Source organism: Aotus nancymaae, unplaced genomic scaffold (assembly GCF_030222135.1).
Source record: "Aotus nancymaae isolate 86718 unplaced genomic scaffold, 86718_ANA_hifiasm-v0.15.2.pri h1tg000089l, whole genome shotgun sequence".
In the NCBI taxonomy this organism is placed as follows: Eukaryota; Metazoa; Chordata; class Mammalia; order Primates; family Aotidae; genus Aotus; species Aotus nancymaae.
Genome location: NW_026988504.1, coordinates 2,025,773 through 2,042,290, shown reverse-complemented (window position 1 = coordinate 2,042,290; position 16,518 = coordinate 2,025,773). Strand labels below are relative to the sequence as shown.

Sequence of the window (16,518 nt, the reverse complement as noted above, 5' to 3'; positions counted from 1 at the left end):
GGGGGCTAGATGAGCTCCCCGCACAGGCGTGTCTGCCTGTTCGCAGGGTCTCTCTGGGACTGTGCTGCGTCTGGTGTCCTGTCACCACAGGGCGCAGGTCATGGTGCTGTTCCCTTGCGGCCTCTGGCCTCTGGCCTCTGCTGTGTGCATCTGGAATCCAGGGCCAGCCTCTGGCTCTCCTTCCAGTCACTTCGCCGGACCAACGTCACTAATCAGGTATCAGTGGTAGTTCTTAGTTTTTAAAAAGCCCACAACTAGACCACAGAGGCTGTGCCAACCATGAGTGCAGAGGGTGACACCAGCCAGACCCCCTAGAGGCCCCTCAAGAGCCCAGCCCCGCTCCCTGTGCTTCCCAGACACCAAGCAGCATCCACCCAGGCAGGCGAAGGCACAAGAATTTATTCAAGATTTCTTCCACACTGTGGGAAACATCAATCAACTGCAAATTCCGAGTCACTGAAGTCTGGGGTTGACGCGGGCTCTCATGGTAGCCACGTGTGCCTCCACGCAGGGCCGCCGGCCGGCTGAGCTCAACCTGAAAACGTGCTCCCAGCAGGAGCGGGAGGCTTGGCCCCCGACGCAGCGGCTCCCCAGCCTGAGCCTGGGAGAAAGTGCGCCGTCTCACAGGCTGTAGTGAGCTCAGAGTCGAGAGGTTGGAGGACCTCGGACTAAGAGGTGCAACAAATAATGGCAAGAACATTCTGGAAACAATGCCACAGACAGTGAAATCTTTTCTACTTTCACTCACACTTGGTGAGGGCCTCAAAACATGAAACCCTGGGGAAGAGTGTGTGTGACCTCCAGAGTTCCGCCAGAATGTGGCGGGGAGAGACCTGCTGCCCTGGCGGTGGCGGGCGTGGCCCTCATGGCCAACAGGTGCTAGGCCTCCTCCAGATCCCCAAGTGCCTGTCTAAGCTGCCGGCTGTGGACCACCTGCAAAGCGCCCCCCACAGCCTGGCGGAGCTGGGCGTCCAGGGCACCACGGAGGTCGTTCACCTGGACATCAGGTGGGGGGTTAAAGCCAATGATGACCCCGTCCCTCGGGGCCGGCTCATCCTCTGCACGAGGGCCCAGGTCCCGCCGCCGCCTCCGGAGGTCGGAGCCAGCTTGCAGCTTCAGGTCTCTGTTGGGCTTGGCATTATCCGGCCTCTGGGCCACAGGGGCAGCTCGTTTGGGCCCCAGCTCTGGCTCTGGCCTCTGCCTGGGCTCCTGGACAGCAGTGTCCTCTCTACCTCCCGGCTGCTTGTGGGACACAGGCACATGGTCCCCGCCGTGGGCCTCCCTTCTCATCTCCAGGTGACCGCCATGGTCTAGCCGGTGGCCCTGCTGTCCACCCTGCTCGCCATCAGAGATGACCCGTCGTTCCGGCTGGTGTAACACAGCCTGGGGCTGCAGGGCTGCTCCCTCCGACTTGCCCGGCAGGCCCGCTGCAAGGCCCAGGCCTCGGCTCATTTGCTTGGACTTCACGCGAAGGTCCCCCGTCTCTGCTCCTGGCCCTGCCTTGAGCTGGCTGGCTTCCCTCGGAACGCCAGTGCCAGTGGCCGTCACCTCCTTCCCAGGTTTCTCCCTTTCTTGGGAACCAACGCCAGGAACATCCTGATTTTGCCTGAGGAATTCCTCTGTGAGACGCTCCTCTGGGCCCCCGGCTTCCCTGGCGGGGTCCGGCACAGGCACCTGCTCCGCTACCTTAGGGAGGAGCTCCTTCACCGTGCCAGCTGCCCTGGGGGCAGCATCCTTCTGGCTGTCTCTTAGCTTGGCTGGGGCTGGCCGTGGCTCCGTGTCAGAGCCGCCATCAGGAGGGCCAGCAGGCTCTCTGCCCACAGCCCCCTCAAGGTGCTCCAGGGAGTGCTGGTTAAGGTCCTGGGATGGAGCGGGGCGGCCCCCAGGAGCTCTGAGGACAGGGTCCAAAAGCAGGGGAGGCAGATTCTCCACCATCTCCCTGGCCTTGCCTTCGGGGGCCTCCTGGCCTCTGGGCACTGCCACCCCGGGCTCTGGCTGCACGCCCACTGCAAATGAAGTCGGTCATCAGTTTAGCCATGGCACTGAACACAGGCTGCCAGTGAAGGGACTCAAAACAACAAACTGGCAACCACCCTCAGGACAGGCCACGGGGCCTCAGACCCAGCGGCGCAGGACAGCAGGAGCCCCTGCCTGCCCCCGCCCCCTGCCTGGCCCCGCCCCCTTGCCTGGCCCCACCTACCCTGCCTGGGCTTGTCGTCCTCGTCCTCCTGCCTCTGCTGGTGGATCTCCTTGTGCTGCTCCTCGATCACCGCCAGCAGCTTCTCCTGCTGGTCCAGCAAGCGCTTTTGCTGCACCTGCTGTTCTTTGATCACCTGAAGCAGGACGGCATGGTCCAGCATCTCCACCCTGCCAGCTTCTGGGTTTGGAAAACGCACAGTCAGAGGGTGCCCACACACCGTGCTGGGCCAAGGACAGCACCAGCCCACAGCAAGGCCACGCACAGGTCACCTGCAGGGAGTGCCGGGACCACTCGTCATGAACCTGACCATGAAGCCTGCCTGGAAAGCTCAGTGAGACACACAGGCCTGGCCCAGGAGAGGCTGTGCCCTGACTGCCCCCAGGACACCCCAATAGCCCCTCCCGCACAGCCAGCCTCTCTGCCCACATCAGTTCCCCACTGGCTGTACCGCAGGCGCACCGACGGGCCCCCAGTGAACTTGCTTGTTACCCACTGAAAATGAGTGTCCAAAGCCACACAGAGTGAAAAGGAGAGTGCCAGAATGTCAGGGACAGTTATCAGGGCTAGGTGGGTTTTTTTTTTTTTTTCCATTTTACACATTCAGTTGTTCTAGGACAAGCATATGAGAAAATAAGCCTGGGCGTGGTGGCTCACGCCTGTAATCCCAACAATTTGGGAGGCTGAGGCAGGAAGATTACTTGAGCCCAGGAGTTAGAGACCAGCCTGGGAAACATAGCAAGACCCCATCTCTACAAAAAAATGCAAAAGTATAAATTAGCTGGGCGTGGTGGTACACACCTGTACCCCCAGCTACTTGGGAGGCTGAGGTGGAAGGATCACTTGAGCCCAGGAGGTCAAGGCTGCAGCGAGCCGTGATCGAGCCACTGCAGTGCAGCCTGGGCAACAGAGTAAGACCCTATCTCAAAAAAAAAAGGTGGGGGGGGAAGAAAAATGATAAGCTATATTTTGAAAAGAATATTGGTACTTTAAGAAAGTTTCCTCTAAGACGAGAATTTAAAAAACAAACAAGCTGTCTTCTTTCAAGGGGAGCGTGGGAGCTGCAGCGTCAGTGGGGCCCCAGCCAGCCATCCTGACCATCGCTCCTGACCACCATCCACTGTGGAAATTCTGGGCAGGCCCTGCATGACGGGGAGCCCTGGTGTACCCAGCGTTAAGAGCCAGTGCCGGCAGCAAGGGCCCGAGGACAGGCCTGCCCGGGGCACACTGGCGCACACCTACTGCAGGAGGCCCGGTCGGACCCGCTTCAGTGCTGGCCAGTGCTGCTGCAGGCAGCTGTGGCTTATGTCACTTTTACAGCACGTTTGCAAATTATTATAGGAACCTCTGGAAAGTGACGAATTAGGGCCGTAAGGCATAAAGGTTCAGGGGAGCAAAAAGGATGTTTTGTGAGTGGTGAGAGCAAACATCTCAGTGAGGGCCCTCCGTGCCAGGCAGACACTGCGACCAGCCAGAACAGGGTCAGCCTTCTCCCAGACCCCCGGATGTGGGGAACAGCGCCAGCTCTGAGGAGGTTGGGGCCGCGGGGCCAGCCCTCTAGCAACAGCCCCAGCTTCCTGCTAGCACCGGGGCCAGATGCCTGCCTGCAGGGAAAGGCCATGACAGGCCAAGCAGACCTCCCGCAAACTTCCTTTCACACGAGGAAGCGCAGGCGGCACACGGCCACCTCGGCCACAGGCCACGCTCTCACCCTGGGTGCCGCAGGGCTCAACACGGAATGGTCAATGGTACAAGGACGAGATCCCATGTGCTGCCGACACCTCCCCGCACCCCAGGGCAGGGTTCCAGAACAGCAGGCCCCACGACCTCACCTGCTCCTCGCAGGACTAGCCCTGGCCTGGTGCTGGAAAGAGGAGGAAAGGAGGAGACAGAAGGGAGGAGGGGGAGGAGGAGGAGGGAGGAGGGAGGAGGAAGAGGAGGGAAACGGAGGAGGGAAGAGGAGGGAGAAGAAGGGAGGTGGGAAGAGGAAGAGGAGGGAGGAGGGAGGAGGAGGGAAGAGGAGGGAGGAGGAAGAGGAGGGAAAAGGAGGAGGGAAGAAAGAGGAGGCAGGAAGAAGAGGGAGAAAGGAAGAGGAAGGAGAAGGGAAAAGGAGGAGAGAGGAGGGAGAAGAAGGGAGGTGGGAAGAGGAGGGAGGAGGAGGGAAGAGGAGGGAGGAGGGAGAGGAGTGAGGAGGAGGAGGGAAGAGGAGGGGAGAGGGAGGAGGGAGGAGGAGGGAAGAGGAGGGAGGAGGAAGAGGAGGGAAAAGGAGGAGGGAAGAGGAAGGAGAAGAAGGGAGGTGGGAACAGGAGGGAGGAGGGAGGAGGAGGGAAGAGGGAGAGGAGTGAGGAGGAGGAGGGAAGAGGAGGGGAGAGGGAGGAGGAGGGGAGAGGAGGAAGGAGGGAAGAGGAAGGGGGGGAGAAAAGGGGGGAGGGGGAGGGAGGAAGGAGCGGAGAAGCCACATGGGACACATGTGAAGCACCATGTAGGAGACAGGCTGTCCCCACAGCCAGAGCAACACCATAAGGACCAGGTTGGCAGATGGCATGGAGCCACCCCCTAGTGAGGCCACGCAAGGTCTCTCAAGGCGGCCCGTGAGGCAGCAGCGCAGGCCCATCCCATCAGCCGCTGTCCTAAGCAGCCTGCCCTTAGACACCTGTAGAGGCCAGCCGCCCTCCAACGACAGGCGAGGCCACAGTGGGCTGAGAAGGACCCCAGCATTTGTAACACAGGGAGCAGAGTGGGCATCAGGACCCGCCTGAGGGGCTGCGGCTGAGCCTGAGCGGGTGCGCCGGTCTGGGGCCCGGCACGAGTCCCGCGCAGGGCTGTCCCAGGGGCAGGTGTGCCACCGAGAGGCTGCGCTCACATCTGTAACCCTCAGACACGCTCTGTACTTCGGCACACTCCCTTCCGTGCGTACCTGCTACTATCTTTTTAATTTCAGCTGCTCGTCCCGTTGAGAGGCGTACGGAAGAAAGACAGAATGGGGAGCCGTGAAAGGTCTTTTTCAGAAACAAGAAAATCAAAACAATCAAACAGGTTCAGGTAACAGAGCACAGAAACTGGAAAAACAGCGACAGCCAGACTAAAGCCTGCGACGAAACCCCGCGTGCGTGAGCTTCAGAGCTCCTGGAGCCCAGGGCGTGCTTTCGGCTGCGACATGGCTGCTGCACCTGGCCTCCCTCGGGCCTGGCTGTCCTGAAGCCACAGGGCAAGGCGCTCGGGGAGGAAGTGCATGTCTTACGAACGCCCTGGGAAGAACTGCCCACGCCAAAGCTGGCCCAGGGTTCCCAGACCCTCTCCCAGGGGCTTGGCCCCGGATCCGGAGCGGCTGTGCCATGTGACCCACACAGACCCCCAGAACAGACCCTCTTGAGGCCGAGGCACATGTGGACCCCGAATGGGCAGGGCTGAACATCCTGAGAGAAGGCTTGGACGCTCCCATCAAATGCAGGGGACTTTTGGGGAGTGGGGGCTCAGCCACACACCCTCAGAGGGTGAGTGGACCCCCAGCCTGGGAGACGACATGGCACAGAAGGCTAACCCAGCAGACCCACAGTGAGCTGCTGCTACCTTCCCTGCAGAGGCAGAGCCCTACCTGCGTGAAGCCACAAGAAGGGGTCACAAAAAGCCACTAGCTGGGATCCAAGGGGCAGGAGGGTTTGGAGGATTCACAGCAAGTTTTATTCTCAGGAGAGCAAAGGTACGAGGCGCTTTCCTGGAGGCACAGGGGACAGATCCCTGCAGATGAACACAGCCGAGCTCTGAGGGCTGAGGGTGCCAGAGAACATTCTGGGCCAGGGCACAGCCACTCCCAAGCCGGGTCCCCTCCAGGCACAGCCTTAAAACAAGCCTACACATCTGGGTGCAGGCACTCCCACACCTGGCTGGCTTTAAATATACTGTTAACAAACCTGCTTTAGCGTAAGATAAAATGGTAGTCATGAGCCACGACAATGCCACAGGTGTTTAAAGGGGAGTGACGGAGAGCAAACATTCCCTGGGAGGTACCAGAAAGGAAGCTGCTCATGGGAAGGGAGCAGGAAGCTCTCAGAGGGGTCTGCTTAGCAGGCGGCTGGAAAGAGAAGCGGGGGCCTGGCAGGGCTCCCTAGGATGGTCTGGGCATCACCCCAGGGCTGGGGGAAGGGGCTGCTGCTCCCTGGGCCCAAGGCCTTACCCTCCAGCTGGCTGGCCGCCTGGTCTCCGCCCACTCGCTCCACGTCCCTCTGCTCTCGAGGCTCAGCCGGCAGCCCAGCCCCCGGAGCCGGCTTCTCCGCTGGGAGGGGAGGCTTCCCACCTGCACACACGGTGAAGACCCAGGAGGTTTTGCAGGAAAGTCAAGGGAGGATGGCGGGGACAGAAGGTAAGGGATGGTGAAAAGGAGGCGGCAGATGTTTCTAAAGTGACACCCCCATCAGCACAGTTTATATTCAACCTGATGATTACTAGCGAAGCAATAAAAAAATATTTAACAACCTCATAGGCTCGTGGCGATGAGCCAACGTGAACTGCCTTCGCAATTAAAATGCAAGAGCCGTCCCAACCAGCTCTTAGACGGCACTCAACAACGTGTTACCTGTCAGGCGGCCCCCGCTGCCCCCGCGCACGCCCAGACACACGAGCACAGCGCGGCACCTGACATTTAGTGGTCTGGCAAACAACTGTGTGACAGATATTACAGGAGCTGTCAGCCACCAGCCTCTTCCTGTCCCCACCAGCTGCCGGGCCGCTCCATTTGCATACTAATCTGGTGCAAGGAGAGAGACTGGGGACAGAGGGAGAGACCATCGATCCTGCCCAGCCTCCCCTGCCCGAGATGAGCCCGGGCTGACACCCACCGTGGTCGCTGTCCTCTGCAGGCTGTCCCATGTCCCCGGCAGCGTTGCCTGGTGGTGGCACCCCGTTGGCCTTCTCCCCTTCGCCCACTGCCGGGGCCTTCTGCTCCTCAGACAGTGCTGCCTGGGGCTGCGGATGCAGGTCCCCGTCTCCTGGCCGCAGGTCCTCCTTTGCAGGCTGGACAGCTGGCTGACCATCTGCTTCTGGAACTTTCTGGGGATCTTCAGGAAAATCACCCACTTCCTCCACAGCCTGGGCCTGTCCAGGCCTCTTCCCAACCTCTTCGTGCTCCGGCTCCCGTCTCTCTCTTTCTGAGTTGGGCAGAGGCGGTGCCATCTGGCCCTGGACCCCTGGAGCTTCTTGGCCAGTGTCTCTGGACGGAGGCTTGTTCTCTTCTGGTGCCTCTCTGTCTTGGCCTTCATCTACCACCACCTCGTCGTGAGGAACGGGAGGCTCATGGCGGTGGGCCTCGCCCACGGGCAGGGCAATCCCTGTAAGCGCACAGGGGACAGATGGGGTCAGGCTGAGGCCCCACCTTCCCTTCCCAGGGAATCTGAACTGGGTTCTGGTTCCCAACGGTGTTGGCACAGGCCAACAGACAACACCTCCCCATCGGCCGCCTGCTGCCTGCCAAGCTCAGCTGACGCTAAAGTGACAATAGGGACAGCTGCTCTTGGAGGGGCAGGACACTCATCTCAACTGAAAGACAGAGAAGGCAGACAGGACCAGAACTCAGGCTGGGCTGAAGGGAAGAAGACACACAGCCCCGAGAGTTGCACCGCAGGGTGACTGGGGCCCCTCTTCCCGGTCCCCACCCCGCAGCCAGCGCCCAGCACCTTGCCCGGGGCGATCCAGCTGCGCCGCCTCCTGCACCTCCTTCGCATCTTCCTGCCCGGGCACATCCACAGGGCCCTTGATCTGGGCCTGCTCCAGCTCCTCTCTCTCCTTCAGCAGCTTCGGCTTCTCCCGGCCATCCTCGGCCACGGCCGCGACTGGATCCTGGGCTGGGAGCAGGGCACAGTTAGGGAACAGCACTGCCAGGCAGGTCCAGGAGCGGGGCGGTGCTCCCTCGACTGTGACCACATTTTCCAGCCAAATGGCAGAACCTAAGCAATTATTTTTTTTTTCCTGTTTGATTGTTAGCAGCTACGTAGCACAGAAAACTGTCACTTTTCATGTGTATTCATAACAAAAATATGTCAAAATGCAACTTACACCTAACTGGGGGCAGGGAGAGCTAGACTCCATGTAATACTCAGGCATTACCACCAGATGGCGACATGAACCCACTGACAGACTCCCACAGTTCCCTCCATCACCGTCACCTCCACCATCACGACCTAACATCACCATCACCTCCATCCCCACCACCATCACTGCCATCACCTCCACCATCACTGCCATCACCTCCATCACTACCATCACCATCACCTCCATCCCCACCACCATCACTACCATCACCTCCACCATCACTGCCATCACCTCCATCACTGCCATCACCATCACCTCCATCCCCACCACCATCACTGCCATCACCATCATCTCCATCCCCACCACCATCACTGCCATCACCTCCACCATCACTGCCATCCCCACCACCATCACTGCCATCCCCACCACCATCACTGCCATCACCACTGTCATCTCCACCCCTACCACCATCACTGCCATCACCTCCATCACCACTGTCACCTCCACCATCATTGCCATCACCACCATCATCTCCATCCCCACCACCATCGCTGCATCACTGCCACCACCTCCATAATCATCACCTCCATTACTGCCATCATCACCATTGTCTCTGTCACCACCACCATCACCTCCATCACCATCGTCATCACCTCCATCACCACCACCACCTCTATCACCACCATCACCACCTTCCTGTTCCGGCGAGGTCATATGTCCACTGAGACAGGCGCTGCAGCCCAGGGGGACTTGGGTGAAGCTGTCTGGGGAAGAATTCACACAGTCTAGTTCAGAGCAGCAGATGGGGTCTCACCACCTCCCAAAGGAGAAAAAACAGGGCCAATTATCTTAGCTTTATGCAGCCTTGTAAGAGCAGCCTGATATGTTAGTATAGGGAAACCCCAGTTACACTGCGGTCAGTTTGGAGTTGAGAGTCCCAGACGAATCGTGGAGGGAAGGTGCCACCCTGCTATGTAACTACGTAACAGAAAGCAGACGCTGGGCTCTAGAGTTTAGCCGAGTCACAAATTCAACTTTTTTTTTTTTTTTTTGAGATAGAGTCCTGCTCTATCACCCAGGCTGGAGTGCAGTGGCGCAATCTCAGCTCACTCCAACCTCTGCATCCCGGGTTCAGGCAGCTCTGGTGCCTCAGCCTCCTGAGTAGCTGGGATTACAGGCACACACCACAATGCCTGGCTGATTTTTGTATTTTTAATAAGAGACACGGTTTCACCATGTTGGCCAGGCTGGTCTCAAACTCCTGACCTCAAGTGATCCACCCACCTTATCCTCCCAAGTGCTGGGATTACAGGCCTGAGCCACCACGCCCAGCCCAAGTGACCAATTCAATAAGCCCAAGCAGGTGAAAAATACTGGTCTCCATGACACCACGAAGCCTCGGCAAAGGCCCCACGCGGAAACAAGCCACAACTATCAATCAAGAGCGCCCATCTGTGGATTGGTTAAGAAAGGGAGGCTGGGGAGTGGGGAGGGAAAATGTGGCAAAAAGGAAGCCTCCATTGTCAAAGGCCGAGTTGCCTCTGAGTAGTCGTTGTCTCAGCAGGAGGCTGTGAATGACCAGCCTGGGGCTCCGGGGGGAGCTCTGTGTGGGTGTAGGAGCCACGGGATGCGGGACGCAGGTGACCATGTTGAGCCAGGAGCCAGGAGCTGCCCCAGAGGTCCCTTTGGAAAATCTCCAGGGAACGCCACGCCTCTCGGCGCAGGAGTGCACGGCCCCCTGCAGGAAGGCTGCGCACGCCCTGGCTCCCCCCCGCCAGCAGCAGCTGACCGGCCGAGGGCTGCACTCACAGCCAGGCCCGGCCTTCACACCCGGCGCTCTGCAGCTGTCCACGGGCAACGCACACAGACTTTTCCACATGGAGCCGACCTTCGCGTCAGGGACGGTTTGCCAGCAGTGCCTCTTGGCTGTAGTAAAACTAACAAAAACTTCAAAATCGGCAACTGAGAAACGTCCGAGTGCTGCCAGGCATTTCCAGTCTCCACATGATCACAGGTTTCACAAAGACAGAAAAGGGCCCCTTGTGGCGAGTGCCCCCCGCCAGCTCGTGACTGAGCTCCTCTGGAGGGAGGGGATCTCTGGCATCCGAATTTCTTCTAGGAGGCCAGCAGCATACCCGGCTGAGCCACAGCGGAGGAGGCGGTGGCCGAAGGGGATGGCCCCATGTGCTCCCCCAGCAACATCCAGCGGAGGAGGGGGATGGCCCCATGTGCTCCCCCAGCAACACCCAGCGGAGGAGGGGGATGGCCCCATGTGCTCCCCCAGCAACACCCAGCTGAGGGAGCTGCCACAGGGCAGCCATCCTCCCTCATCCAGCTTCAAAAATCACCTCCAGGCCAGGCATGGTGGCTCACAATGGGAATCCCAGCACTTTGAGAGGCTGAGGCAGGAGGATCACTTGAGGTCAGGAGTTTGACACCATCCTGGCCAACATGGCAAAACCCTGTCTCAACAAAAAATACAAAATTAGCCGGGTGTGGTGCTGTGCACCGATAGTCTCAGCTACTCTGGAGGCTAAGGCAGGAGAATCACTTGAACTCAGGAGGCAGAGGTTGCGGTGAGCTGATACTGTGCCACTGCACTCCAGCCTGGGCAACAGGGTGAGACTCCATCTCAAAAAAAAAAAAAAAAAATCACCTCCAGTCAAAAAAAACCACGACCCGCGAGCACCACTGGAGCCTGGTGCCAGGAGAGCACCTTTACGTCCTGTCCCAGCGGCTCCTTACTGCCGGGCGTGGCAGGTTCCCAGCTCCTGGCGCCTGCAGAAACACACAACTTCCTGACAATAACGGAGGCCATAACTCGGCCACAGCACAGGCGGGCCCCTCAGACTTTCCTCCCTGATGTCCAGCCAGCTGCGGAAGCCCCAAGGCTGCCACGGCTCAAGGCTCTGTCTTTGGAGTGAGACACGCTCAGTGACTTGGAGGAGGTGACCTGGAGTGGGGGAGCATGTGCGCATCCCCAACCCCACATTCGAGGCTGGTGTCCACCCTGGACCGGAGGCCAGCGCAGACAGGCGGGGAGCCAGCGATGCTGCCGTCTGGACCCCAAGAGTCGGCAAGGCGGCTCTGTGGGCTGCTGGCGTGGACGTGCCGTGGCTCCCTCTGTGTGCCCTGTGATCAGTAAAGATGGAGACAGTCACGTCAGACTGCCCCCTGACGCAGTGACGTTTCAACAGGGTCTGGCACCCCGCTGACGGAGTTCCTCATCAACTCAAGCACCGCCTCAAGTTCAGGAGGTCAGGATTCCAGCGCTCCGCATTGGCCAGAGGCAAGAACAATGGCCGCTGACGTGACTTTGAAAAGCTGGTCCCTGCTTTTACGCAACTTCCTAACAGCTGATTCTTCACTTTCCCTCAGTGCCGCCATGAGAGAGTATTGCTCATGAAGGGTGCATTTTCCAGCCCAGTCTTCCGGACACAGCTGACCAATGGCCTCATGGTCATCTTTGCGAATGAAGGGGGAATCTCAGGCCATCTGGCTCCTGGTTCCCGGGTATCTGGGCTGGCGACACAGCCATGCTGGTCCAGCCTCCAGCTGGGCACTAAATGGTGCAACAGACGAGGGCCCCCTACTTCTCCCTTCTCTCCTCCACTGTGGGGACAACGCCCCCTGCAGGAGCTCTCCTGCATGCCCTGCTAGGAAAGCTCTTTTTTTTTGAGACACAGTCCCACTCTGTCACCCAGGCTGGAGTGCGGTGGTGCCATCTCAGCTCCCTACAGCCCTGACCTTCCAGACTCAAGTGATCCTCCCACCTCAGCATCCAGCCACCACGCCTGGCTAATTTTTTATTTTTAGTAGAGACGGGGTTTCACCATGTTGGCCAGGCTGGTCTCAAAACTCCTGACCTCGGGTGATCCTCCTGCCTTGGCCTCCCATAGTACTGGGATTCCAGGCGTGAGTCACCACGCTGGCCCTGAGCCGGCTTCTCACAGCTCCTTTGCTGTGTCCCCCATGCCTCTCCTCCTGTTGTAGTTTTGTGCCATGTTTCTGCTGCTGTCCTGAGATGACAGGGAGCTGGCTCCACTGTCTGAGATAACCATGCGGGCTGTGCCGGATTCCGAACAACCCTGCCTCTTGCAGCCTCAGGCCTGTGTCGAGCCATGTGACCTGGCTCCACACGTGGGGGCCGTGTGTGCCCCCGCTTGGGCCTGAGTGCACAGGACTGTGGCCATCTCTGCCCCTGAGCCAACATGCCTGACTCGTCGACACCCAGCAGACCCTCATTCCCCCCGTATCACCACAGTCTGGGTCCCTTCTGAGCCAGGCCCGGTCTCATTTTCCCACCAAGCAGAAGTGCAGCTGTGCCTGCCCCGCTGGGGGAGCAGAGATGAGAGTCCTGAAGGGTGCGGGCCTTGCAGTGCCGCCCTGTGCGGCAAGCGGGGAGCTTGCAGGCATCGGGAGGACAGGGGACCTGCAGCTCCAAGACAGGAGATGTCACAAAATCCAAGGCCACCCCTACCTTCAGGGTGCTACGGCACACAGGCATGAGTGCCCTGACTCCTGGCTTTCATGCGTAACTGTTTTCACGAGCCTCTGCAAGGACTCAGCCACGCTCACCAAGGCCTGCAAGGCGGTATGTGGGGCCCAGGCTGTGCGTGGCCGCCACGACATTTGCACGAGGGTGGGACTCACGGCCACAGCCCAGGGCCACACAGGGCTCTCACCTAGTCAGCAGGTACCACTTTTGGCCTCTGCAGCATCAAAGAGACCAAGAAAACTCCGCTCAGCCGTCCGACAGGGAGTGCGCATCAGCAGAGGCCCCTCAGCCGCACCTTGGCCTCAGCAAGGCGGCCCATCTATCACGGGGGCGCCGGGGGCTGGAAAATTGGAGGCACGCGGAACAAGCACCATGTGGCTCTGAGAGGGGCCATGTGTTCTGTTACAGCCTCAGGGAAGAAACAGAAACCAGATGTGGCCTCGGAGGGCACCAGGTGAGCCGGAGGCCCGGGCAGCCTCATGACAGGACACAGCTGCTTGTACTGGCCGCAGGCGGAGGCCGCACAGCGCTGGAGGACGGGGAGCCCCTGCTGGCCAGCACCCAGAAGTCCACTCCCCAGCGGCCTGCACCACTGGACGAGGTCGACACCCCTCACTGCCCAGGGCTAGCGTCCTGGCACACTGGACTCCAGTTCCTGGGCTACCACAACCCCGCCAACAGCGCCATGTCAGCGCCCACTCTAGCCCAGACACACGAACAGCAAGGAAGTGGTCCTGCCTGGGGTGCCCGCTGAGGCAGGTGCAAAACCACCACCTCCTCTTCAGGTGCACTCTGTCCAGTCTCAATTACCAAATCCGGCGCAAGGCAGCGGGCGGCCACCTGGAGCTTTGGAACACTGCCATTTTCTTTCTCTGGTGACCCCAGCTGTCCCCAAGCACTGCCCTGTCAGCTGCAGGAAACCCAGAAGGCAGGGCTCCTCTGCCCGCCCTTGCCACCCGGGAGCAGGCATCCTCGGTGACTCTAAACACAGCGGCTCCAGGGAGCCCTGGGAGAGTGTCCCTAGGGGCAGTTTGTATGAGGTGACAATGCTGGGAAGGGGCTTTGCTGGTACAGGAGTGTGGGGCCCGGAACAGAGATGACCACAAGCCCCAGGGTCACCACAGCTGAGACACGCTCTGTCGACGCCAGGGGTTCCCTTCCACAGGACCTCTCCACCCCTCTGTTAAGAAGTGGAGGCCCCGCCCTGAGGGGAAGTCACTCCCAGCACCTCCACAGCAACCCGAGACCCCCGGACACAGCCGGCGCTGCTCCCCACTGGGGCTCCCAGGATGGCGTGCAGACGCCGCCCAGCGAATCCGCATGAGCCGGGGCCTCTGCAGAGGTGTGTTGGATGTGGTGGGCACACGGGCAGTGTGGATGCATAAACCCAGCTGCTGTCAGGGGAAGACCCCAGTGTGAAGGTCATCGTGGACAGCACCCATGTGCCAGCACCCATGCCTCCCTAGCACCAGCCGCTCAAAGCTCCTGGCAGGCCTGGGCCTGGGGCCATCTGCTGCTGCAGTGCCAGCCTGTGTGGCACTCCCTATCCAGGCCAGGGAGGGTCAGGGATGCAGCAGTCCCCCGGGCATACAGAGCTGCACTGAGCCCTGGAAAGCCACACTCATGAAACGTGCATCTCTGTAGCCCCTGGGACTTTGCCACAGATGGGGGCATCAAGGTTGCAGGGCACCGCGGGCCCCTCCCAAAGTGGGCTGCAGCTGCATGAGGGGTCTCGGTCGTAACTCCAGCCACAGTCCTGGTAAACTAATAACTGACCTGAGGCGGCAAACCAAACTGAGGCCTGGTCGCCAACACCGTCCGGGAGAAAACTGGCTCGAAACTTCTATCCTCAAAGCTAAAGGAACGGCACGTGAGCAACACTCAGAAACATAACCCTAGTCCTGCGAGCGGCAGGCATCCACTCCTGTCCCATGTTCCCTGCATACAGGCCATGCCACAGCCAGCCTCCATACACAGAGCACCATCACAGGCAAGGCTGGCGGCCCCACCCCATCTGCTGCACGCACACAGGACAGAGGCCACTGGGCAGATGAGCACAATCTTTGGACCAGACCCAGGAGACGCCCAGGGGGCACTTGCCCTGAGAAGGCTCCGAGGGCCAGGGCCAAGCACCCATGGGAGACCCGTGTACCCGAGAGCCGCGTACCCGAGAGCCACGTACCCAAGACCCGCGTACCTGAGAGCCGCACTGCCTCCGCCTTCTTCAGACCCTCGGCCTCTCCAGGCTGGTTGCCGGGGGCTTCCTCTGCCAAGTCCTCAGGGACCCCCTCGCTCACAGACAGCGTGGTGACAGTGCTCACCACCAGGACGCCCAGGCCGACCCACAGCACCACCTGAGGAGACAAAGACCCCAGGGGCAGAGGTCACAGCCGGCCCCCGCCCCTGCCCAGGCTATAAAACCGGCCTGGCAGAGAGGCTCAGGGACCGGGTGAGGTGCGAGGAGAGTGGGAGCGACACGGTCCCTGGAGCCGGGGATGGGTGTGCAGTCCGCCCTGCCTGAGGACAGGTGGCCACTCCCGGGGAGACCTGGCCCGCCTACCGGCGAAGCTGCTGACCAATGGAACAGGGCCTGAGCCCTGATGTGGCGCTGTCAGTCAGAGCACGGTGGGACTCCTGGCATCCAGCCTGTGGCTGATGTGCCCTCCATGCCAGCTGGGGTCATGGGCCAACCATGGGGGAGCATGCCAGCCATGAAAGCCCAGCGGGAGGGAGAGTGGCTTCGGAAGCTGCAGGGACATGAGGAGCCTTGGAACAGAGACTGAGCACCAGGCTGACCTGCCTGGGAGAGAAGCAGGGGCCTCCAGGCAGCCGCCCACCTTGAGCCCCCGTCTATGCTGTCCTCAAAGCGAGCGCTCCCGCACAACCCACAGGGCCGGCCCTGTGCAGCGGACACAGCCCACGTGGACACGAAGGACTTGCCCTAGTCACCACAGCCGGCACCATGCATGGGGGCGGGGACAGAAACAACCTCCACGTCTCCATAGCTGTGCCGTGGTGCCCATCAAGGTCCCTCTGTGAGCTGACCGCCCGGCAGTCTTCATTGCCGAGGGCTCTCCCTGTGTGACCTCGTCCTCCCTCCCGGAGGCCCCCTCCGGCCGATCATAAGCATCATGCATGCTGCCTCAGTGACCCTGACAACCTCTACACCGTGTGGCCCAGCTCCTGCCACCCTGCTATGTTAGTGAACGCGCTGGGCCTGCTCCTCCCGTCATTCACGTGGCCACAGTCACAGCCGCAGGTGCTGCGGTTCCCGCCTGGCCTAGCTCGGCACAAGCTGCTCTCCCCAGGGGAGCGCCAACTCCTGGTTCGGCAGAGCCTGGGTGCGCTGGAAAGGCGGCCTCTGGTAGAGCAAAGGGACTGTGTCATTCTACCTCTGCGGTCTCAGAGCCAGAACTCAAAATCCCTTTCTGAAAGGTATGTTGGCTCTTTAAAAAAAAAAAAAAAAAAAAATCAGTTCAGAAGAACTGGTGAGACTTCCCTGGTCCAACGCAATTAGAGAAGACGGTCCCCGGACAGAAGGACCCATGCTCTCCGAAGCTGGCTAAAGGATGACAATCTAACAGGAGCCGGCTTCCTCCACCTCCGTCTCTGCCACCCAGAAACCCTGGGCTGTGTCAGCGTCTCCGGATGCCAGGTGCGGCTGCGGCTCCAGGGTCAATGGGCTCCGTTGCAGAAAGCCCGGCTGCAGTGGCCTTGTGGCTCGTGGGATGCCCAGGGAGCCCAAGGCCCCTCTGGCAGTAACCACAGCTGGCTGGAGCCTGCGGCGACAGCAGCCCTG

General features: G+C 60.3%; 1 protein-coding gene across 7 annotated transcripts in view; it reads right to left on the bottom strand.

The window, feature by feature from the left end:
* Nucleotides 1-377: 377 nt before the first annotated feature.
* The window catches only part of SLC38A10 (solute carrier family 38 member 10), a 44,676-nt gene continuing 28,535 nt past the window's right edge, over nucleotides 378-16,518 (bottom strand). For 6 of the 7 annotated variants that reach the window (XM_064369500.1, XM_064369503.1, XM_064369502.1 and 3 more), the window contains 7 exons: nucleotides 14,917-15,073; nucleotides 7,867-8,034; nucleotides 7,033-7,521; nucleotides 6,372-6,491; nucleotides 5,115-5,138; nucleotides 2,201-2,377; nucleotides 378-2,006 (listed from right to left, as the gene is read on the bottom strand). In XM_064369500.1, coding sequence (XP_064225570.1) covers nucleotides 880-2,006; nucleotides 2,201-2,377; nucleotides 5,115-5,138; nucleotides 6,372-6,491; nucleotides 7,033-7,521; nucleotides 7,867-8,034; nucleotides 14,917-15,073 — 2,262 coding nt within the window. In that variant the 3' untranslated portion in view covers nucleotides 378-879. The remainder of the gene's footprint in view (nucleotides 2,007-2,200; nucleotides 2,378-5,114; nucleotides 5,139-6,371; nucleotides 6,492-7,032; nucleotides 7,522-7,866; nucleotides 8,035-14,916; nucleotides 15,074-16,518) is intronic. The other variant, XM_064369501.1, reaches the window with a different exon arrangement.